Below are 16,873 nucleotides of genomic sequence, written 5' to 3' on the forward strand. Positions count from 1 at the left end.
AATTGCATAGATGTTAATCACTTTGGTCACTTGGCCACTTCGGTCATTTGGCCATTATTATTCCTGAAACCCACTATAGACATGTTAATATGCAATTTAACATTAGGAAAATATCATCTAGTAATAAACTGAAAAAACCCTTTATGACCGAAGTCATAAAAATGATGCAAAGAACTCCATTTTAGGGGTGCAAAGAACCTCAAAATAAACAGAACAATTGATTAGAACTTAACTTTATGTTGTATCGATACCAACATAGAATTCTTAGCCTATAAAACTACCCTTCAGATTCTTTCTTTTAAAGATTTTTTGTTTATTTATTTGACAGACAAAGATCACAATTAGATAGAGAGGTAGGCAGAGAGAGAGAGGAGGAAGCAAGCTCCCTGCTGAGCAGAGATCCCTATGTGGGGCTCAATCCCAGGACCCTGGGATCATGACCTGAGCTGAAGGCAGAGGCTTTAACCCACTGAACCACCCAGGCGCCCCTCCCCTTCAGATTTAAATGGAATAAAAACCTCTTCAAGTAAACGAAAATTAACAAAATTAGACAACAGGAGATTCTTACTAAAAGAATATGAAAGGGTTTTCTTTGAGCAGAAGAAGAATAATGCTGTGCAGAAGGTCAGAGATTCAAGAAGGAAGGGTAAAGAAAGAAACATGCAGATATAGAGATACTGAGATACTGAGCCTGGGAGGCTCAGTAACAAGTAAAAGGTGTAACCATCAGAAAAATAAAGGGGGTGGAATGAAATGGTATAAAAAAATCTTCCCAAAAAAGGCAAAAAATGAGATTTTAAAAAGGAAAGGGCGTACAAATAGAATGGTAAATAAAAATATGTAGAAATAAACACATATATTATAATGATATTAGATGTAAATAGAATAAACATTGAAATTTAAAGACCATAATCTTTAGGTTAAAAAAAAAAATACTGCTCCTCCAAAGAGCTGAACATAAAAGGATTCAGAGAGCTTGAAATAAAAAGATGGAAATAGATATGCAAACACTAATCAAAAGACCCCTCATAAAAGAAAGCTACCATGATTACACTCACAACCAAAAGGTACACTTATTATAAAGAAGAATATTTTAAAATGAGAGCATCATCATTGAGCACGGTAGAATTGAATAGAAATCAAAATCATAAATAACAGCAAAACCTCCATATGTGTGGACATTAAGTCACGAACTTGAGTAAACTGTGGCTTAAAATAGAAATAATAGTAGAAATTAGAAACTTTTGATTTGAATGATAATTAAAATATTACTTATCACAACTTTCAGGATACATCTAAATTAATGTAGAGAAGGAAATTCAAAGTATTAAAATCATATGTTAGAAAAATGCTGCAAGTCCGTGACAAGGAACACAATCAAGTAATTTTGGAAAAGGAGCAACACATTAAATGCAAGGAATCTAGTGGAAGGAAATATAAATTTACTACCAGATATTAAAGAAAACATAAAATTAGAAATTAGAGAAATTAGAGAAAATATAAAATAGAATATCAGTATCAAGAGATTCAAGGTTTTTTTAAACTTTTTTAAAGATTTATTTTAGAGAGTGCACACATGAATGTGGGGAGGGGCAGAGGGAGAGAGAGAATCTCAAACTCCATGCTGAGCACAGAGCTGGATTCGGGGCTCAATCTCACCACCCTGAAATCATGACCCAGGCCAAAGTCAAGAGTGAGATACTTGGGGCACCTGGGTGGCTCAGTGGGTTAAAACCTCTGCCTTCGGCTCAGGTCATGATCCCAGGGTCCTGGAATAGGGCCCGCATTGGGCTCTCTGCTCAGCATGGCGTCTGCTTGCCCCCCTTCTATCTCTGCCTGCCTCTATGCCTCTCGTGATCTCTGTCTGTCAAATAAATAAATAAAAATCTTAAAAAAAAAAAAAAGAGTCAGATACTTAATTGACTGAGCCACCCAGGTGCCCTGAAAGTTGTTTTTCAAAGGACAAAGAAGTTGATTAAATCCTTAGCATGATAGATTAAAAATAGAACAAAAGGAAAAATAGTATGAGTCAGGAATGAAGAAGGGACTATCATGCCAGATCCTAAAGACACTGTGATATTATAGAAAGATATTATGAGCAACTTCATAAAATATCACATGAAATTCCTAGAAAAAATAACTGATGCAAGGAGAATTAAAGAGTAGGAAGGTACCCAACTGTAAAAGAATTCCACAGAGCACCCAGGTGGCTCAGCTGGTCCAGCATCAGACTCTTGATTTCTGGGTCATGAGATTATGCCCCACACTGGGCTCCAAGCTGGGTATGGAGCCTGCTTAAGATTCTTTCTCTCCTTCTTCCCTCTGCCCCTACCCTGCTGCTCACTCTCTTGGGGAAAAAAAAAAAAAAAAAAGATGTTACAATTAAAACTTTTCTATATGTATCTATGACAAATTGTCAAATACTACAGAATTTTTAAGGAAGACATTATGACCACACTACAAAATTCTCCCAGGGAATGGGGAAAAAAAGATAATCACTTCCCAATTCATTCCATAGATAGAGCATAACTCTGATGCAAATCCTTATAGAAAACATTATAAGAAAAAAAATTCATATGGATGCAAAATCTTTAGCAAAATATTATCAAAGTAAATATGACAATATTAAAAGTGATATTACATCATCATCACGTGTTTTCATTCCAGGAATGCAATGATTGTTCAACATTAGAAAAAGCAAACAATGTAATTTACCACAGTATCCATGGGCAAGTTACTTCATCTTTCAAAAATTTAAATGTCCTTATTTAAAATTTCAATTTCCTCATGTATAAAATCAGGAGCATGAAAATACAAATAACATACGGTTTTTATGAGGATTAAATAATTAATGCATATAGTGCTTAGCACATGGCACACAGTAAGTGCTCAACAAGTCTATTATTATCAATGCCTTTAAAAATGATAAAAATGAAAGAAACAACATTTACATTAAATAATTTAGCTGACTAAAATCTCACATATGCAACTCTTACTATGACAAAAAAAAAAAAAAATCACCCAAAACTTAGAGGTTTAACACAACTATTTTTTTAGGCCACAGTTAGGTCAACAATTTAAGGTAGACACAGCAGGGACCGTTTCCTCTGGTCTTAGCTGTGCTCATTCATGTGTCTGTAGTCAGGAACTGGGTACTTTTTGGCTGGGGTGGGGAGGGGGTAGTGGATCAACTAGGATGGCTTGTCTCCGTGCCATATTGTCTCTCATCTTCCAACTGGGTAACTTGGGTTTGTTCCCATGACAGTTACAGTGTTCCAAGAGAAGAAGAAAGGGCAGGCCCCATTCCATAAGCATTTTTAAAATCTCCATTTGGGAGCATCTGGGTGGCCCAGTCTTTAAGCATCTGCCTTTGGCTCAGATCATGTTCCCAGGGTCCTGGACTTGAGCCCTACATTTGGCTCCCTGCTAGGCAGGGATTCTGCTTCTTCCTCTGCCTCTGCCCCTCCCCCCCCCCCCCCCACACACTGGCTATCTCTCTCTCTCTCTCACACACACATACACACACACACACACTCTCAAATAAATAAATAAAATTTTAAAAATAAATAAATAATAAAAAAATAATAAAATCTCCACTTGTGTAACATTGGTATTGCCTTACTGTCCGAATCAAGTCATGTGGTCAAGTCTTTGAGTATAGAAGGAATCATGCCAAGGATGTGAATATAGGGAGTCTTAAATAAACTGGGGACAATTACTCTAATAATGTACCAAAAGTTTCTAGACAATAATTCATTATTTTAAAAAGATATAAGGAAATGTATACATGATTTTACCCAAAACAAATTATCCACCTATTAAAATTCAATAAGAAAAATTTTCTCCCACAAACCATAAGAGACTCTTAATCTCACAAAACAAACTGAGGGTTGCCGTGGTTGGGTTATGGACATTGGGGAGGGTATGTGCTAAGGTGAGTGCTGTGAAGCGTGTAAACCTGCCAATTCACCAACCTGTACCCCTGGGGCTAATAATACATTATATGTTTATAAAAATTCTCCCAAAACTAATTGTTTTACTTAGCATTTCTATTTTTATTAAACCATCTCTAAGTTTCTAAGACATTAGCATGGTAACCCAAACATAACTTTCAAATGTAATGCCTACTGCTGTTCAACCTAAACCTTTTTCTCCAACTAGGCAGGTAAACCAATGGCTTTTCTTACATAGTGTTCTTATTTCTGCTCAGCTCACATTTCCTTATCTACGAGATACACTCCTTGACCCTGCTCCCTTGAATCATTTAGCAAAACTCATCATTAAGTTTCCAGCTCAAGTACTACTTAAAGATGACAACAATGTATTCTTCATTAATATAAGGAAAAAGTTAGAGACCAAATATTTACCTGAACTCCCACTGTGTGCCATGAACTTTGATGGGACTAGCCATATAGATAATATTCCATCTTCTTTTTTTAAAAAAAGATTTTATTTGAGAGCAAGAGAGAGCACATGCATGCATGCATGGAAGGGGCAGGTAGGAGGCAGGGATGGAGGATGGAAGGAGAGGGACCATTGAGTAGGGAGCCTGACCACACAGGACTCCATCCCAGGACCCTGAGATCATGACCTGAGCTGAAGGCAGACACTTAACTGACTGAGCCACCCAGGGTCCCCTATAATATTCCATCTTCTGAATCTTCTGTCTCTCGAATGAGACACTAAAGATTACTGTGTAAAGGACATTTTTGGGATTTCTTTGTGTTTTCCATAGACTTCAGCATGGCAAAATAGATTTAGGACTCAATGTGTACATATTTATTTCATATTTTCTACTGAATTTGGTGAAAATTTTTATATAATTTCTTAGTGTATATACTTGTAGTATCTTAATATTAAATAAAGGAATTTAAACTAATTTAAGTGATATTTCAAAGTCACTAGTTAGGCATTCTATCATTTATATCCATAAATCACGTATTTTGTTCCTTTAATATAAAATCCAAATCTCTCTCTCTCTCTCTAACTTTTAGATAATATAGATCTAGAGTGAATTGTATATTTTAGTTCATCTATCTAATGCAAATAAGTGTTTTTATATTAAATATGTACTATATCTAACTTAATATAACTGCCTTTAGAAATTTCTAGTTTAGGGACACCTGGGTTTCTCAGTTGGTTAAGCATCTGCCTTTGGATCAAGTCACGATCCCAGAGTCCTGGGATCTAGCACCATGGCAGGCTCCCTATTCAGCAAGGAGCCTGCTTCTCCCTCTCTCTCTGCCACTCCTCCCTCTCCTCTGCACACACGTTCTTTCTCTCAAATAAGTCAATAAAAAATCTTTTAAAAAATAAATTTATAGTTTAGATTTTTCTCTGAGGAAAACTTGCCTTCCCACACATTTACTATTTAAAATGAATGAAAGCGTCCTTTAGAAGTCTTCTCACTAAGCATTTAAAAAAAACAAACTAGCACAACTGGTTATACTTTTGTTTATTCCTTATTCTCAGAGCTGACTGCTTCAGTAATAGGTCTTTCCTTGGACCTAGCAACTAAAAAATATTTGCTATGTCTGATTAACTGACTTATGAATTTCAAATATAATTATCTATAGATATTTACTAAAATTTTGAAGAGATTATCTTATACCAAATGATTGGCCCTGAAAACAGGCACATGAATAGGATTCTAATTATAGAAATGACAAATTTGAGTGGCCTTATTTATTTGTTGACAGTATACAATCTATTTGAGATGTGAAGTGGCATATAAAAAAAGGTGCGAAACCAGAGAATAATATGAATAATTGAGAATTCATAAAAAATGAAAAAACAAAGAGAAAATAATAAGATTGAGTGAGATGAAGTCATATTGTCCTCTATTTCTTTTTAGAAACTTAGCCAAAATTTGACTCTCATTTTTTAAAAACTTTATTGAGCAGCTTATACAAAATAATAATAAGGTTCAGAGAGCACATGAAACTAAATACTAACAAAGAGGATACTGGGTGATATAGTGGTCATCATTGTAATAGATACAATAGTAATTATTGTTTTCTTTTTCTTTCTATGTTCTGTCCACAACTAAGAATAAAACTGAAGCATGGTTGCATAAAAGCAAGCCCATGCAATCTAAACCAATGTAGTTCAAGTGGATAGCTCTTGATTATCTTCTCTATAAAAAAATATTAGAAGTCTAATGTTTTTAGATAGTCCTCCATAAAGATTTTTACTCCAAGTCAGATTTATTGTTGAAAAACAAGAGGCATCTGGGTGGCTCCACTGAGTGACTGCCTTCGGCTCAGGTCATGATCCTGGAGTCCTAGAATCTAGACCCACATCTGGCTCCCAGCTCCATGGGGAGTCTGCTTCTCCCTCTGACCTTCTCCCCGCTCATGCTCTCTCTCACTCTCTCTCTCTCTAAGTAAACAAAATCTAAAAAAAAAATTGTTAAAAAAAAGAAAAAAGAAAAAAGAAAAACAAGGAGTTTAAGGTTTTGTTTCCTACTAAGAATCTGGAGTGTAGGTGTTCTGTGTTACAATGATGTCCCCCCCGCCAATATCCTTTGACAACCCATTAGGCACAGTTAATTCATTATTTGCTCTTCTTACTTGTTAACATGAATTCACATTTCTAATTATTATTAGAAAACAGGATATTAAGAGTGTTAGGATAATTGCACATGTGAAAGCAAGAAAAAACCAGAAACTTCAGTGACAGGAAAAAAATGTGCTTTAGGGTAACAAACAAATTAACCTAGCTCAAAATAAGACAGAAAAGAAAAATAAATGGTGGGAGCTTAAAAATATCATAGGATACCATATAGATAAAGCATTCTGGAAAATCAAATTTGCATTTCATGAAGAATGGATAGCTAATGTCATAATGATTTTCTTTGAATGTGAAGAAAAATTATCTATAGTCATTCAACTAGAACAAGAAAAACCAAGAACTTGTAAAATCCATATTTAACTTTAAAGAAAAAGAGTAGTGTTAGTGAATCTAGATTTGTGATGTGTATTATTGAATGCTGGAAGGAAAAACTTACAAGCAAGATAACTAAATAATTTACCATCCAAACTGAGACACTTTTGAGAGTGAATTAATTCACTACTAATAAGAAACTTGGAAAATTTAGGCATAGAGCCAGGCTACCCTGGGCAAACTGGAATGCATGGTTAGCATACTTAAAATGTCTCTTAGGCACAAACCCAAAGCAAAACAATTATTCTTCCCCAAAATCACCTCCTCTCTTCAAGCTTCTTAGTCGGAAGATTGCCAACCCCCTTATCGTTAACTAAACAGAGATCAATATTAAATTTTTAAAACAGTGTTCTCAGCTGAGTCACTGATACTGAATATGGACATTCTCTTCTCCTTGCAGAGAAAGGACAAACACTTCCTGATAATATAAGTACCAATTTATTGCCTTTGCCTTTATCTTACCTGAGCTATATATATGCCATTATGGATTCGTCCATCTTTCTCATGATCCTTTGTTTTCTGTAATATTTGCCATATTTTGTTTCTAAATCCATCCTGCTCATCATCTCCCCGAAGTTCCCATAACATTTTCACCAGGTTATATATTAAGCCGTAGTACCCAATCCATGTCACTTGATCACCTGTTGAAAAAGTATATTCTTTGGGAAAACATTGTTTTTTTTTTTTTTAAAGATTTTATTTATTTATTTGACAGAGAGAGATCACAAGTAGATGGAGAGGCAGGCAGAGAGAGAGAGAGAGAGAGAGAGGGAAGCAGGCTCCCTGCTGAGCAGAGAGCCCGATGCGGGACTCGATCCCAGGGACCTGAGATCATGACCTGAGCCGAAGGCAGCAGCTTAACCCACTGAGCCACCCAGGTGCCCCGGGAAAACATTGTTTTATTCATCTTAGAAAAACACAGTTTTGTGAAAAAGAAAAAACTGGATTTTGCTAATATTTTAAAGCCTGAAATTCTGAGCTTTGGAATTTGTTTTACTCTTTACAGCACTTATTCCTTTAATTTTAAAAGATCATAGATTATTTAACAATTTCCAGCCATAAGAAAAGATCTGCACCTAACTAATATCATTCCTCATAAATTTAAAGTTGGACAGGTAAACCAGAAACTATGTATTAAAAAAAAAAAAAAAACTTTGGGATTCAAGGAAAGAGGAATTTGTTCAAGGCAATAGGAACACTTAGACCACCATGGTGAATTTTTACAATGAGCTAGAGAACACGAGAAAAATCACTGCCTTTTATAAAAGTGACCAAGCTCAATGAAACAGCCATTTGAACCAAGAGAAAGCCTTGAAAATAATGTGAAAAGCAGACATAATTGCTGATATAATTAAAGGCTGCAAGATTTTTTTTTAATAGTAGAGACATAAATCAACTAAAATAGAGGAAAGGGAACAATGGATCCAGAAGAGGTTTTTAAAAGTCTAAAACACTCCTTCTAAGATGTATTACAATTAGTAATTTATATAAATTATCAAGGTCCACTTCTAAATTATACTTCTCCCATAAAGAAAGGAGGAAGACGTCTCTCTTTACCTTAATTATTTCTTACTTCTTACCTAGGTGGTATATTGCTATGCAATACTACTCAGGAGAAGAGAATTCTTTTTTTTTTTTTTTAAGATTTTTATTTATTTGGGGCACCTGGGTGGCTCAGTCATTAAGTGGCAGCCTTCGGCTCAGATCATGATCCCAGGGTCCTGGGATCAAACCCAGCATTGGGCTCCCTGCAAGGCGGGAAGCCTACTTCTCCCTCTCCCACTCCACCTCTTTGGGTTCCCTCTCTCACTGTCTCTCTCTCTGTCAAATAAATAAATTAAATCTTTAAAAAAGATTTTATTTATTTGAGGGAGAGAGAATGAGAGCACGAGTCGGGGAAAGGGGGTTAAAGAAGAGAGAGAGAAACAGATTCCCCACTGAGCAGGGTACCTGATGCAGGGCTCCATCCCAGGACCCTGGGATCATGACCTGAGCCAAAGGCAGCCACTTAACCAACTGAGCCACCCAGGCACCCCCAGGAAAAGAGAATTCTAATTTAGGTAGTGATGGTATAAATTTGGAGAATAAAATAATACAGCAAGTTTCAAAGAGTATATGAACTAAAGTTAGCCAAAGAGCAACATAAGAATAACAAGTATATGTGAAGCAGATAAAAAAAAAAAATTCAGGAATGGAAATAGAAGGGTTTCAGAGTCAATTAAATTCTGTATTGTACTGTCCCCTAAATCCTGATGATAGTCTGCACGACACTGGAACTCATCAGCGCTCGTCTTGAGTAAGGACATACAATATAAAGTAAGTACAATATGAAAAAGTCAAAATCCTTAACATTTCCTAATTCAATACAGATTTTTATAATCCACACTAGTAATAACAATAATTATTATTATAACTGGAAAGCTTGGGCATTCCTACTACTATGTGCCCTTATTCTAGTCCTCACTACAATCCTGCTATGAAAACCATATTATACTTAGCATAATAGATAGAACATATGACCTTCAACTTGGTTGAAAGTCCTCTTTCAGCTGATGAGTGACCTAGCCAGGTGAAGGTGAGTCTTATCTTATTCCATGCAGCACAGCCTTTCCAATTCAGATAAGTGCTTTTCCTTCCTTTTATTCCATTCATAAGAAAGGAAGAGACTAGAAGGTAGAAAGAGGCAGAAGTGAAAGTATGTGCACATCTTAGAAGTGGGAGGAGGATGGCAAATATCTGCTTCCAAACTTAAGGCATCTTTCATCATTTGTATTGCAAATACAAGGCTATAGTTAAGCAGCCAATTCTTTTGAAAATGTAATTTTCCTCCACAAAAAATTTGCAAGTTAAAATTAGTGTGCTGCAGTATTTGAAATTATATGTATGAATTGATGTAAGCAAGATGATAGAATAGGAAGTCCCCAGCCCTCATTCCCTCATAGAAACAACAATTTGGCAGTCATCCATGAACAAAAGTACCTTTTTCAGGATCTTAGATCCAGGTAAGAGGTTGTAAAACACCAGTGGAACCCAAGAGTGAGCAGGCAGTACCACACCCAAGTGGCGCATCTGTTGGCATGTATGTGATGCCAGCCGTGTACCTACTGTGAACTCAGCTCCAGCCCTATTTATCCATAGTCTTATCCACTAAAGGACCCAGGAGGAACCATGTCCGTTGGTGCCCCCAGTAACAGGCCCACTGTCTGTGGGCCCTGAAACAGCTCTGTGATCTGGCTTCAGCTTCACTCTCCTGTGGTCCAGAGGTGTCTCTTCCCACCCAGGAACCCACCCATGGACCTGGCAGGAGTGTGCTCAGGGAAGTGACATCCACTTGCACCCCAGCTAACAGGCCTAATATTTGTAGATGCAGAGATGGTTTCATAACCAGGCTTCTGTCCTGCTCAACCATGGTCCTGGAGGTGGTCCCATCTGCTTTGGGACATGTGACAGAAATTGTGCCTACTCATTCCTTTGGCAACGGACCTACTGACTCCCATAGAGAGGTAGCTGTAAGAAGCCAGAAGGCAGAGGATGATAGCGAGGGTCTTAAACTTAACTGAGGTAAAAAGTTCATATTAGAAATGGATAAGGGGTACCTGGCTGGCTCAGTTGGTGGAGCATGCAATTCTTGATCTTGGGGTTGTGAATTCAAGCCCCATGATGGGTATAGAGTTTACTTAAAAAAAAAAAAAAAAAAAAAACTTGTTGGGGCTTTTGGCTGGATCAGTGATAGAGCACACACCTCTTGTCTCCGGGTTGTGAATTAGAGCCCCAAGTTGGGCATATAACCTACTTTTTAAAAATGGATAAGGTAAATAAATAACTAAAGATAAATGGGGTCAGATTAAGTGGTAGATATTTGAGCAAAAGAGTAGTATCCTACATGTTCAATGAAGTGTTATGTCTATCCAAACAACAAACTGGGAAACCCATGCAGGAATTTTTTGAGGTAATCTAGGTCTTTACTGTGATGAGCAGTAGAAGCTTGGAGAGTAGAGGCCAAACAAGATATTGTAGGGAAGACCTAATAATACTATTTAGCTATGGAGGAGGAAAGCATGAAGTGGAAAAGAATAGTACATTTTTTTAAGCTAAGGAACTTGAAACAATAATGAAATCACTTGCAGAAAAGACATTATTGTAGAGGAGTCAGGGGAGAAAGGAGATAAAATAATACTTGGAAAATGTGGCATGGTTGGGGTAGGAGTATCTAATTTTCAGAGGCCTATAATTTGTTGTAAAACTATAGCTAAAATGTAAGTAAATTGCAGAATGAAATTATGGATGTGTGACTCTATCAGAAAAATAAGGCTTATCAAAAGAAATGAAATCTTGCCATTTGTGACAACGTGGATGGAACTAGAGGGTATTATGCTGAGCAAAATAAGTCAATCAGAGAAAGACAATTATCATATGATCTCCCTGATATGATTAAGTTGAGAGGCAAAGTGGGGGGTTTGGGGGATAGGGAAGGAAAAAAATGAAACAAGATGGGATTGGGAGGGAGACAAACCATAAGAGACTCTTAATCTCACAAAACAAACTGAGGGTTGCCGGGGGTAGGGGGTAGGGAGAGGGTGGTTGGGTTATGGACATTGGGGAAGGTATGTGCTATGGTGAGTGCTGTGAAGTGTGTAAACCTGGTGATTCACAGACCTATACCCCTGGGGCTAATAATACATTTATGTTAATAAAAAATAAAAATTTTAAAAAAGAAAAATAAGGTTTGAACTTAATATGAGTAACAAAGCAACTATGAGATTTAAATTAATAATTCTGGAATTATGAACCTCAAAAATTTTCAAAAAGCAGCTTTGAATAACAATATGATAACTAAAATATACTGTGAATTTTAACCTACTTATGTATTGGTTTATAGAGTCCCAAACTCTTTACATAAATAAGGATTGATTAAAGTACATATAAGCCACCTTCAAATATTTTAAATTATTGGTTACTGAGGAATAAATATTTTATAAGTCTATAATAGTCAAATCATCGAATTGAATACGATTTGTTTTTAGAATCTATAAGACCAGTGATTAGTCCATAAAATATATTCCGGTAACTGAGTTCTCAAACTCACCAAACTTTTAAAATGCCATTGATAATTTTTAAACTGAGCTGTTCACCTATTGATTACAGTGAAATATTGCTTACAAATAATACTCGTAGGGAAAATCTATTGCATCCAATTGACTGACAGTTAATGGAAAAAAAAAACTTATAAAGACAGATGGGATGTGTTACAATTGTCATAAAAGGCAGAATGAAGTGTAATATGCATGTCTAGACATTTTCTAAGAAGCATACCTGCTATGAAACTCTTCATCCAGGGACTAAGCTGAAGAATAAGGCACTCTTTTGTTCTGCTTTGAGTGCCCCTACGGCAGCTATCAAAGATGTTACTTTAAATATACCGAGAGAAAATACGTGCTAAGCAGACAGTATCCTAGGGAATAACAAAACTGAACCAGAACAAAATTCTTAATACATTTTGAAAATTTATTAAGAAACTATGCTGTTTGAAATCCCGTATCATGATCCTTTATTTCTAGCAATGTTTTATTTTACTGTTTGAACTCCATGGAAGCCTTTAATTGCCAGTCTAGATATTTAGATTTCACAAATTCATTGAATATGTAATATGAGTATTTCTACTCATATGAATGAGTATAAATGAATGCAGCCTTTACAATTTTGACAAATATAATTTGGCAGAATCAAATGTATCACTAAAACGTAACCTGACTGTAAGATGTAGTTTAAAACATGATCTTTGTGAAATGCCACATAAAGGAAAGGAACTAGATCAATGCCAAGAAACCAATGGACAAGAACCAGTCAGCACGCCAGGCATTTAACAAATATTTACTGAGTCAATGCTATGTGCCAATGGCTCTTCTAATGTGCCAAAGAAAAAGACAGTGTTACTGCTCTCAGGACATTTAGTTTTAGTAGAGAAAGACAGATACTAAAAAGGTAAACAGAACAGTATCTGCTCATAATGAATGTCAGGAAAATGACAGGAGGTAGTAATGTGTTCAACAATGACTGGAGAAGAAAGCCACTATAAACACAATGAGAGAAAGATCACCATGAACACATGGTATTCAAGAAGATATGATGGAGGTGCCTGGGTGGCACAGTGGGTTAAGCCTCTATTTTCAGCTCAGGTCATGGTCTCAGGGTCCTGGAAGCGAGCCCCCCATCAGGCTCTCTGCTTGGCAGGGAGCCTGCTTCCCCCTCTCTCTCTGCCTACTTGTGATCTCTCTGTCAAATAAGTAAATGAAATCTTAAAAAAAAATGGTAAGATATGATGGATTTTTAAAAAGTTAACCATCCAAGAAGCTGGGGGATTGCAGCATCTGTGAATGCAGAGGCCCACTCTGAATTATTATGGTGAATTTGTAGGCCATGGAAAGGAGTTTGGAATTTATTCCTAGTGTAATGAAAAGTTAACAGAGCATTTTAAACAAGGAGGAGAACTGATTTGCTTATGTTTTAAAAATATTTTTGGTTTCTTGATAGAAAAGATTCTAGGGAGTATAAGGGAAACAGGAAGACTTTCAGTTTTTGTAGTCGTCTAGAAGCAAAGTGATGATTTCACAGATTCAAGAGTTGTACAGTAAAGAATTAACAATGTTCAGAGAGAGGGCTGGCCTTTGCCCTTGCCTTCTGGGAGGCGACTCTTAGGCATTAGAATTTCCTGTCTGATAAAAATGTCTTTGCTTACATGGTAGCCTTAGGCCATGGTATCAATTTGGCCTCTGGAAGGACCAGAGACTGAGATCAGCATGTGTATGTGACTGAACCCCAATAAAAATTCTGAATACCAAATCTTGGTGACCTTCCATAGTTGACAATACTCTATGCAAATTGTCATACATCATTGCTAGGAGAATTAAATGCTCTCTGCACAACTCCTGGGAAAGGACAATGGACAGTTCTGTACAACTGCTCTGAACTCTGCCTTATGTACTTTTTCTTGGTTAATTTTAATCTTTATCCTTTTACTACAATAAACCATAACCATGAGTAAAACAGCCTTGCTGAGTTCTGTTAGTTCTACTAACAAATTAGCAAACCTGAGGATGCTCAAAGTCCTAGGTGATTTCAGAACTGAGAGTAGTCTTAGGGACCCTTGAACTTCATAAGAGATAATGACAGAGATGTAGGGGGGATATACTTTGGATAACTAGTAGAAGAAATAGAAATTCTAGTGTACTCCTTATTTTCAGAATATTACACTATAGTGATAATGATTTCCTATATCTATATGCATATTAAATATGGATAGCTATTTTTATATATCATATTTGATCATTACACATATTAAAAAAATACCTAACAGAATAAACCAAAGAGAACAAAAGTATTACTAATTTACTCAGTTTTGTTGCAGCTAATATAGAAAACAAAAATCAAAAAGCAAAAGTCAGCTGATTCCTATATTGGCATAGAGCAGTTAACTGAAACATGATGGCAAGTGGAATGCTGCTGTGAATACAAAAATTTAAGGAGCTGTGGGATGCCTGGATGGCTCAGTCAGCTAAGCACCTGCCTTCGGCTCAGGTCATGATCCCAGGGTTCTGGGATCAAGTTCTGTATCAGGCTCTTTGCTCAATGGGGAGCCTGTTTATCCCTCTGCCTGCTGCTCCCCTTGCACTCTCAATCTCTCTCTCTCTCTGACAAATAAATAAGATCTTTAAAAAAAAATTAAAGAACTGAATAGAACTTGCCTTGCTTAACTTTTATATCTTTTTCCATAGTCAAGTATGGCAATGTGTTGATTAAAAATAATTATCTTCTGTAGTTACAATAGGAAACCAAAGAAGAAAGTGGTCTATTTGCTTTTCAAGAACAAACTGTGAATCTTATAAATAAATTAAAGAAATATCAGACTTCTGATTTTTTGATATATTTTAAGTTTCATTAAACTAAACAATACCACCCTTATTTTGGACTATCTCTATGGAAATAGTTAATCCTCACAAGTTTTTTTTTTTTTTAATTCAAGGATAAACAAAGAAAAAAGAAAAAACTAACAAAGATTCTTTTGGAAATTAAGAAAAAGGAATGATAACTTTACATTTATAGGCACATTACATGCAAAATTTCTTTTAAAATCCATAATCTTGAAGAAACTAAGATTCTGAACATCATCTAGAACATGAAAATTGAGCTGAGACTCATCCCAAACTTCTGACACTCCAAATATCTGACACCAAGTCTAGTTCAGCACACATTACATTAATCTACAACTGAGCCATTTTGGTGCTTTTTTCCCTCCTCTTCTTACTAAATTTCTCATCCTTCACCCTTTTGGTGGGGGGTGGATTCTATTGTTTTCTACTGTTCTTTCCTGTAAGTAGTTACTTAGAAAGTCTTTAAAAATTAAAATAACTGTTTGGGGCACCTGGGTGGCTCAGTTGGTTAAGCATCTGACTTTAGCTCAGGTCATGATTTCGGGTTCTGGGGATTAATGCCTTCATCAGGCTCCATGTTGGGTTCCCACTCAGCAGGAGTCTGCTTGTCCCTCTCCCTCAGCCCCTCCCCATCTTGCTCTCTCTCTCTTTGTCTCTAATAAATAGATAAGATCTTTTTTAAAAAATTAACTGTTTACTCAAAACAATAAGAAGTATCTGGATCAAATAAAGGAATAATGATTTCTGTACCCATCAACATATTATCAAGTTACTTTTAATAGATGTGAGGGGTAAAGAGCAAAATGACCATAGGATATAAGTATTCATTTCTGGACCAGATTAAATGACAAACAAAGTCAGAAGCACTCTGGAGGATCTTACTATAATTCTGGCTGGTACAGCAAAGGAAGTTACAAGTATCTAATTGAGTTATTTTCTTTCTTTTTTTTTTTTTTTTTTTGTTTATTTGACAGACAGAGATCACAAGTAGGCAGAGAGGAAGGCAGAGAAAGAGGAGAAAGCAGGCTCCCCTTGGAGCATAGAGCCCGATGTGGGGCTTGATCCCAGGACCCTGAGATCATGACCAGAGCCGAAGGCAGAGGCCTAACCCACTGAGCCATCCAGGCGCCCCTAATTGAGTTATTTTCATTAATGTTATACATTTGCTTCTAAATTCATCTGGATAGAAAGCCAACATCTCTCATTCTTTTTCTTCTCTACTAAGGTATATTATTACAAAAAATGATTCCTAAAATTGCATATTGCAATATACTTTAATATCATTAATATTTTTTCAAAATCTCACTACTTCTAGTTCATGGGTTTTTTTTTTTTTTCCTTTTCCCACTATGTTAAGCCACAGATGGATTTGAGACCACTGGCTCAAATGTGATATATCTCTGTATTTATGCCTCAAAATGTGAGTAATGTTCCCAGGAGATTTTCAGCTCCTTCATTTGAATAAAGACTTTTACATGGTCAAAAACTTCTGACTGAAAACTCCAGCATGTCATTTTAACCCATTCCAACCAAAAGGAATAGTAGCAACCAAAACAGGGAATAAATAGAATTAGATAGTGGAAACTTTTAGTTTAGACATGTGCAGAGCTAGATTAAGATTCATTTTTAGAATGAGAGCAAAAACTTCCCAAAAAGAGCTGTAACATTTAACTTTCAAAAATCATGGTAACCATTTATCCTGGTTATTTGTGCTTTATGAAGACCCCCATGTAAACTTAGAAAATTAGGTCTTGGGGTGCCTGGGTGGCTCAGTCGGTTAAGTATCTGCCTTCAGTTCAGGTTATGATCCCAAGGTACTGGGATCAAGCCCCACATCGAGCTCTCTGCTTAGCAGAGAGCCTGGTTCTCCCTCTACTTCTCCCTCTGCTTGTACTCTCATTCACTCTGTCTGTCAAATGAATAAATAAAGTCTTAGAAGGAAGGAAGGAAGGAAGGAAGGAAGGAAGGAAGGAAGGAAGGAAGGAAGGAAGGAAGGAAGG

General features: G+C 36.3%; 1 protein-coding gene across 1 annotated transcript in view; it reads right to left on the minus strand.

Moving 5' to 3' along the window:
- LOC111148446 (transmembrane protein 232) overlaps positions 1–16,873 on the minus strand; it is a 254,105-nt gene that overhangs the window by 162,906 nt on the left and 74,326 nt on the right. Inside the window, exon 10 of the mRNA XM_022504999.1 lies at positions 7,408–7,586. Coding sequence (XP_022360707.1) covers positions 7,408–7,586 — 179 coding nt within the window. The remainder of the gene's footprint in view (positions 1–7,407; positions 7,587–16,873) is intronic.

The sequence above is a fragment of the Enhydra lutris genome, unplaced genomic scaffold (assembly GCF_002288905.1).
Source record: "Enhydra lutris kenyoni isolate GAN:26980312 unplaced genomic scaffold, ASM228890v2 scaffoldscaffold19, whole genome shotgun sequence".
In the NCBI taxonomy this organism is placed as follows: Eukaryota; Metazoa; Chordata; class Mammalia; order Carnivora; family Mustelidae; genus Enhydra; species Enhydra lutris.